This window comes from Morone saxatilis, unplaced genomic scaffold (genome assembly GCF_004916995.1).
Source record: "Morone saxatilis isolate NCDOM2014 unplaced genomic scaffold, NCSU_SB_2.0 Contig17, whole genome shotgun sequence".
NCBI lineage: Eukaryota > Metazoa > Chordata > Actinopteri > Moronidae > Morone > Morone saxatilis.
Window position 1 is genome coordinate 12,518,929 of NW_023339729.1, and position 8,727 is coordinate 12,527,655.

The 8,727-nt window shown below is 41.0% G+C and overlaps 1 protein-coding gene across 1 annotated transcript in view; it reads left to right on the forward strand.

The window, feature by feature from the left end:
* Positions 1-8,727, forward strand: part of ntn1a (netrin 1a) — a 55,229-nt gene that overhangs the window by 41,524 nt on the left and 4,978 nt on the right. Inside the window, exon 5 of the mRNA XM_035660239.1 lies at positions 758-811. Within this exon, the coding sequence (XP_035516132.1) occupies positions 758-811 (54 nt within the window). The remainder of the gene's footprint in view (positions 1-757; positions 812-8,727) is intronic.

The following is an 8,727-nucleotide window of genomic DNA, read 5'->3' on the forward strand; positions in this document are numbered from 1 at the left end:
GAAATAGTCCATATTTTGGTATTAACATCCAATATGTGACTAGTTTGTAGAATGCAGGATGTTTATTGGTCAGATGGCTAAAGTGAAAGGCTTGAAATTTACTGTGGATGATTAGAGAAGACAAGAAATTATAAATATACAATAGTAGAGAAATAGGACGTAGGAAATAGGAAAACAACTTTATTACTACACTTCACAAAAGCTTAATTTATGTGCCAGTTTTACAGTTTGACCCCAGATCATACAAATTATTGCCTAACGTATGTTTTCTTTTTGTATTTCATGCTTCTGATTTAAAAGTAGACAGAAGAGAACTAACACAAATTAGGGGACAGAGACAGAGAAAGCAACAAGAATTGGCGATGTTGCAGTGCTGTGGTGCATCGTAAGCTTTTGAGCCACCAGCATGCAGCGTTACTCTTCTATCTAATTTAGGTGTATCTTTGTGTGAATAAAGAAGCAACAAAGACAAAATACAACTCCCCGTCAGTAGGGTATTTAGGAAATTTGCTTCCTACCATCGACCATAACTACTTCACACCAAAATCTTGTCTGTTGAAAAAAAAAAAAATCACAGAACTAAGAAGCTTAACACTGATATATTTAAATTTCTTTAATTTGTTCTGTCTTAACGTCCTTATCAATTTACGCACCACACCAACATGCACGCACACAAAGGCAAAGACACGTATTAATGCACATAATAATGAAACTGATCTTTCTTTGTGTCTATGTTATGTTTTTTCTCTGGGAGTAGAGATTCCAGTTGCACCTCCTACAACCCCATCAAGCAGTACAGAGGAGCCATCAGGTGAGTACAGCTGAGAGTCAAACATTTATTGCATTTTTTCTCATGTTTATCTGTTTCTACACATCCACATGAGATAAAATAAAGATGAGGAGAATATTGTGGCAGCATAAATGGATGTGGGATTTTTCAAACAGTTCCATGCTTTGCCACAATATTTTTCCACAAGTGTAAAAAAAAAAACAGACTGCTGGATAAATTGGATCCCTCATGCCTTTCCCCTCCTTATTAGGGGTTCATGAATATTAAATCCATTAGCAGCAACCGTGGGATGTGCCTCCTTTAATCTCTCACACTTTCACAATTAATAAGTCTAACTGCGGCACAGTGGGGTGTTGGTCCAGCATACAGCACGGGGGCCTGGCAGTTTGTTTGATTAGATTTTTTCATCTCTCCAAACTCCCTCTTTCCCAGTCTGATGCCGTATAGTGAGGGAAGGACTGATTGAGGAACTGGATCCTGTAATTTAGTGCAGGATTCAATAGTATTTTACCAAATGATTCGTGTTGGAAATTATAGTGTAACATTGCAGAGTTTGCTGTATTTTTAAGGACGGGATATGACATCCAGATAAGTTGTGGTACATCAAATGTGATAGTTCACTTCTGATCTGTTCGGACTGATTCATGCAGTATGACCACTTAGAGATTCTAGACTTGTGAGCTTATTTATTTATGTAATTTGTAGTTAAATGCCAGTGGTTTTTGTAGCAATTTTCATTTGAATCATATTATTAAAATACAGTTGCACAGTCCATGGCATAAATTCTACAAATGTGCAACACAAAAACTTGCATTGTACACTTAATAAACATACAGTACCTGTACAAATCCTGTAGGACTAAGTTCTTCATTTTGTCTTTCGGCCTCATGCTGGAAAGAATTGAGTCATCTGGCATTGCATGTTTGCTCTGTCTCTCCCATGAAGTTTGCAGGAGGCCCAACCTATATGTGTATGTGAGTGTGTGTAAGAGGCTCCTGCAGCTGTTGTCGGGCCCTCTGAGGTCCCAAACGTTCCCTGGACAGCTTCAATTGACAGCACAGTCAGGATACAGCCAGTCCCCAACCCTCCTCCACCTCTTTTCTTTTCTCTTTCAGTCTTTTTTCGCTCTCCTCCACTTCCTTCGTCTCCCTCTGTTTCACGCTTTGTCTTCGCATAACACTGTGGGTGGTGCTGAGCTAGAATATCTGGAGTTTCTCTGGGCCCCTTTGTCAGGAATCTGTCCACTTTTGGGGTTCAGGAAATTTTCCTCACCTCATTGAGGGATTACTGGATAAATAAGAGAAGGACCTGTATTACTTTATCAACTTGAATAAATGCAAAGCGGATCCTCATATTTATTACTTTTCCGTTTTTAGGATTTCAACATTTAAACAAAAAAATGCTTTTGGACATTTGTGTTTGTGTGAAAAACAAATACCCGTACCTTTTCTCCCCAATTCACTGTTGTTATGTGAAATCTTTTGCTGTAGCTACATCCTGGTTTAAGGCAAATAATCCCATTGATTAAACCGTGTCATTGAACTAATGTAAACACAACCTGAAGGAGACTGTGGAATGACTCTGACGGCGTAGCTATACCCCTAATCTAATCACAACAGAGAGTTCTGGGAATTCCCTCTTGTATGTATAATGGGCACGAGACTGTTCAGCCCAGAGAGGTTGAAATCAAGCAGATTGCAAGGTGGAGCACCTTGATGGACGTCCTGCGTAGGCCATGTCAGAATCGTGAGTAGCCCCGGGTCCCACTGGACCACCCGGGCTTGAGGCCCAGAGGATGCATACATTACCCTCTGAGCCTCCTCAGAAAGCTGCAGAGCAAATGCACCTCTTGCTCGGCAGCTCTGATATCACCTAATATGTGATTGCAAACAGATGTGGTGATTTTATCAGAGCATCAAACTATATTTTCCACCCTACTAAAAATACCTGCACTAGATTAAATATTGATATTATACATTCTTTAAAAATACTGTTATTATTATTATTATTAGTAGTAGTAGTAGTATTAGGAGGAGGAGGAGGAGAAAAGAATACGGGGAAGTTGAAAACGAAAAGGATGTGAAGGAAAAACAACAAATGGAGGATGGAGGAAAAATAAAAAACAGAGGAAAAGAGAAAGAAGAGTGAGGGGGAAAGAAAACAGTATGAAGAGGGGGAAGGGGAAGAGAATGCTGAAGAAATAAGGAAGAATTTAAGGATTAATTAAGACATTTTCACTTAGAAACAAATGTGAAAAAGGAAAAACACACTTATGTTGTGTGTGTGATACCAGGGGGTGTTGGGCTGACAGCTGTGAGGCAGGTGCCTTGTTGCGCCTCAGTTGAACGAAAGGGGTAGGGGGGGGTGAATTGAGGGCGTGAGGGAAAATGGAGTGGATATTAATTTGTCTCCTGCAGCAGGGCTCTCCCCCTCTCGACCACACGGAGGGCTGGAATGCATGGAGAATACCTCCGATGGTGTGGCCCAGACAAAACACACATTGTGCTGGTAGGTCACGGATGGTGTGAGTCGCCACTCCCACGGGTCGTGACAGAGACGTCTGCGCAGCAACGAAATGTGGAGGAGATTAACCGCTGATGACCTGTGATGGCCGCCCGGGCCTGTCAGGATACACAGGATGTGAAAGTAACTAATGATGATGAGGAGAAGGAGAATTGGAGTGACGATGATGAGGGTAGCGAGGTTCAGTCTAGTGGACCCCTCCCTAGATTTTTTGGACATGAGTCTTACTTAACACACCCTGTTTGGTACTTGCCGACTCCACCGCACTTTACAGTCATATCAACATTGGATCTTATTACGCCACTTAATTGTATGAGAGAATGAGAGGAAAAATAATTGTAAAAGACATTTTGAAGTTTCACATCCTCATTATCAATATAAAACCTATACAATTTACTTTTTGGTTCCCAAAACCATTTTTAATGACATGAAAACCTTGGCAGGGTTACTTCCTCTCTCTGTGTCTATATTTTGGGTGATAACCAACAGGAGTCCCTGCTGACTCATCTGTCGTCAGTTACAGTAAAAGAGGATGATCCAACTCATCAAAACTGATTGCACGCCACCCAAAAAGTAAAGTCTCAAATCAGGTCAATAACTCTAATAGCCTCGTCACAGGCCGAAAAACACAACACCTTTTACACTCTGGCAATACATTGAGAAAAGAAGTGGGGGACTCCTTCTCTCTCTTTTCTCCTTTCTCTCTCTGTCTTTGCTGGATAGGATCCAAACTCACAGCTCTGGTGCAAGCAGCTCAGCGCAGAGCAGGACAGCACACTGGGCTCCATAATCTAATTACATGCTTTATTTGCCGCAATTTGTTTCTCAATCAGTCTGGTTGAGGGTGAAAGCCCTCCTCCTAGGCCATCATTTACACCTCCTTGTCTTGCTGCTCTGGTACCTCTGATGCTACTGTGGCCATATCTAGATATATCCAGAGTGTGTCTAGATCTAGTTGAGATAGCCTGCTGTTCACGGCTGGCTTTTCCTTGAGAACACTTGTGATTAGATTTCACATGCGTGGGTACATTTGATTTTATCTGTGTGGAAACTTTGAGAGCTGCTGAACAGAAACAACAAAATACATGTAGTAGCCAGCTGTAGCACTACAAAAGTGGTGGTGGTTATTTTGAAATTTTTTGTAATAGTCAAATCAACTGTAATAAAGAGAAAAAGAAGCTCTGGATGTGGACCAAACGATCTGATCCCAGAGTGTCCTCAATATAGTTCAGCCACATATATCTTGAAATTGCATCCATCCATCCACTGCATTGCTGGACTGGTTTCATCCAAATAATTGAGGGGACTGCTTTTTTTCCTGCAGTGCTGAAGTTGATCAAATTGTGGCTTAAACCAGTGTTTCTTGACTGGTCTCACCTCGGAACCCACATTTCCCAATGGTCATTATAGCATGACCCACTTTTATAGAATATAGATAGTAAACACACATATACAATCTTTTACAATTACAATTTTTCTATATCATCTTTTTTTAAATTAAATATACACTTACTTTCATCTGAGACCAATTCAGAATGAGTCTGAGAAAACATGGCTAAAAGGACTGGTGTGGACAGGACAGGATTAAGTTGCATCTAGCAGTGAAGTTGCTACTTCCAAGCATGTAGGAGAAACTCAAAATGTGAAAAGCCCTATCTAGACCCAGTGTTTGGTTCATCCTTTCTGATACTGTAAAAACATGGTGGTTCAACATGGCAGACTCCGTAGAAAGGTTTTTCTTATTGGTGATGATACACCAATGAAAACCTACCTATGAATATTATATTCAATTTCTGCCAATAGATCCTCCTAAATGTCACACACCTTCAAGGAAACAGTGACCCTGAAACCCCTTTATGTCATTTTGTAATCTTGTAGGAAGAACTGAACCTGAGCGTTAGATTTTGCAGTGTATACAGATTTCTTGGCTGAATGTTTGCACACCACTCCTGTTGCATAGTTGTCTTCAGTTATGTAAAATAATGTTTGCTTCATATGTCTTGCAGAAATGTGTCTTTTTCAAACGTTTAAAACTAATTTTTTTCTGGTTTGGTGGATTGGATCAGTATGCAATCGTCTTCTAGATTCTAGAGAGATGTTGGGGAAATTTATTTTAAACAGTCTTCTTTTCAGGCACATTCACTTTGTCTTGAGTTTTGATAATAAAAACTTTTTTATTTTCCTTTTTTTTACGCCCTCAATGATCTGGAGGGTCAGTGAACAAAGCTACAGTGGGCATACACCAGCTTGTACAGGGCATTGTCTACCATAATTTTCATATTTTGGGCATGTTTTATTATTTACTGTCCTACCCAGCTACTGAACCCAATCCAGACATTCGCTTGCGTCTATGGGCTCAAATAGAACCGTACTGTACTGTATTCTGTCTTGAAGCAGCTTTAGTAAGAAGCATCCCAAATGAAAACGATTAGCTTAAAGGGTTGTAGAGCACTTTAATAGAAGGGGCAAAGGTCCACCTCTCAGTTACGCACTTCTCAGTGCTCTGAAAGGCAGGAAACAAAGCGCTGTAGTAACTACATCTACTCAGAACACCCAAAGCACATTTTAGCTCAGTGCTACAGGACTGCTCCCACTTCCCCTGCTTGTAACGCGCGCACAAAGAGAACATTTGTCCTCACGGTAGGGGACTGCCTGGCCCTAAATGGGGATCTCGGGGTGCTCTCAGCGGGGCCCGGGGCTGTGTCTCAGGGGTACACTAATGGGGAACGAAAGGCTATCAAAGGGAAGTATCATGATGGCATCAAGGGGGGTTATGAGAAAACAAAGCATCCTTTCCACAGCTCCCCCTTCGATCATTTACATGGTAATCAGGTGCAGCTCATATAGACTCCTCTGTTTCTTTTACTTTGCCTATTTTTGTTGCTCTCTCTATTTACTACCACCAGCTCCAGCTTTGTGGCCTTTCCGCCCAGCTTGTGAGGCTACCAGCTTTGGGTTTGTAGCTGATTTGGGGTTTCACTTAAAATCCTGGTCCTCCTCTTCTTCTTCCCACCCCCCTGATAAACTTCACTCCTGTTTTCTTCTTTTTTTTGTCAACCTCTCCACCCCTTCGCTTTCTACCAGTATGCATTCTCCTGCCTCCTTCCCTGCATTTTTTCTTGTCGTGGTGTTCCCCAGGCAACCTCATTCAAACAGAGTATAAAGGAGAGTAAAGGCATGGAGCAAAGATCTGGTCACAACAATGAAGTTTGTTCATATTCAGGCGGCCTGAAAGCTCCAATCCTTCTTCAACCACCCCATCATTCTCCTCCACTACTACTTGCTGTCCATCCATCTCTTGCTCTCTCATTCCTTCTCTCTTTTCTTTTACTATACTCATTACAACTTGCAGCAGTGAAGTGTAAACCAAATCAGTACTCTGGATTCAATTTATGCCAGTTGAGAGAGTGCTAAAGGAACAGAAAAAAGGCATGTTTTTTTTTTTTTTTTTTGATGATATGGCTTCACATCGTGTTATGCTGGCCGGCACTGTAAGTGTCTGGCAGCGTGACAGCATAGCATGGGGCAATCACTGAAGCTATGTATTCTGTGGATTGCTGGGGCCAGTAAAGGGAAGGGAGGGATATACTGTTGCCTCCTTCACCTCCTGGTAATCTATCATAAAACTGACATATGCATATGCATATCGTTTTGGATCTTTCTGGACAAGGAGCAGGAGTATATATAATCTGAAATGCATTTGTCGTCAGCCCTCAACAAAAAATAACAGTTTACTTCCAATAATTAAAAACATGTGGCGATACGGTACAGTATGATTGTGTTAGAGAAATATGTTTCACACTATGTATTTGATATGTTCAATACAGAGCTGTCTTTGACTTCAACACACAACTGTAGTCATACAGAATAAAACATCTTTTCTCCATTTGGACATTTCAAATGTTCTCATATCTCCACAGATGCAATATAGAAACTTTAATAAAAGCTCTGTATGATTTTGTGCACAGAAGATGTCTCAAACAATCTCTAGCAAATACAAAATGTTATTTTTTGAGGTTGTTATCTGGATGATAAATCAAGCTGAAATCACCTTTAAGTACTCACTCATCTACCTCAAGGAGCATGTACATACATACATGAGTATGTGTGTGTGAGCTTGTGAGATTTGGGTGACCCCTCTGCCTGCGTGAGGTATTTATTTGGAGAGTGGACCCCCCCCCATCCACCCACCCAAAAGGGTCCTCTGCCTAACGCTTCATGGATGGCTAATTCTCCCTTCCTGACCTCCCTTTGTGTGGCATTGACCCCCTTCACACCCCCCACCTTCCACTCCCTCAAATAGCTGCCAGCCCTCAGCGCACTCCCCCCCCTCCCCCCCACCGTCCACACTGCTATAAATGCAAAAGCTTGACATGGTCCTCGGTGGGGCCTTGAAGTGATCCCAGGGTTATTTTTTTCAAGAGGTCGGAGGCTGAGGTGACAAGCGAGGTGAGATTTGGAGGTGGGGGTTGAAGTGGGGTGGTCTGCATAGGCCTGACTCATTCCCACAGTCTGACAGGCAGTGAGTGGGTAGGCAGTGGTCATCTGTATTTCTCCTAAAGCGCTGCTGGTGCAGCTTGTTAAAACATTTGTTTAAATGTAGGCCCAAAAGAGGAAAAAATTTCATGCGCATTAATATTGTGAAAAAGCTTAGTTCATTATGGATTAGTCAGTAATTTAACTCCCACCTCATCTTCAATTTTACAACCACCTTTAGACATGCAAAACAAAAATTTAAAATAAAATACATTTACCAAATATAACATGAATTAAACTTCCTTAATATTGAAAGGGATTTTTACCTGATGCTTTTTTGTTTGTTTTTTGTTAGAGGGCATGAGGATGATTCCATCCATTCATGGATAATAATAATAATATTAATTATTATTATTAATATTATTTCACACTGACTGACTACAGATGAAAATTAGCCTTTTGGCTAATTCAGTATTTATTCATATCCACTGTACACAGTTTCATGCTCAAATAAAAACTCATTCTCATAAATCACCTGAGCTGCTTTATTTTTATTTAATTTAATGAATTGTAATTTAATGAATTGTAATTTAATGAATTGTAATTTAATTTTCTTCTTCACTCACCAGCCGAAGCAGAAGAGAGCAAAGTATAGTCCCAGTAAAGTGGCCACCACGTGTCTGATGAAGGGACTGGTTTTACTGGGATGAAGGAAGAGACGAAACCAGAAGGCCGACAGCAAAGCACAGAGCTGACACACCACAAAGTTCACCTGCAGACAGAACAGAGGGAGAAATCACACCTGAGGGTCCCCACAGTGCTGCAGGTACTCATGTGACCTGTAGTGTAAGCAGTAAAGTTATCAGTGATGCTGGTCATTCAGTGTCAGCAGGTTCCTTACACAGTACAGTCCTATATATATATACAGTATACATATA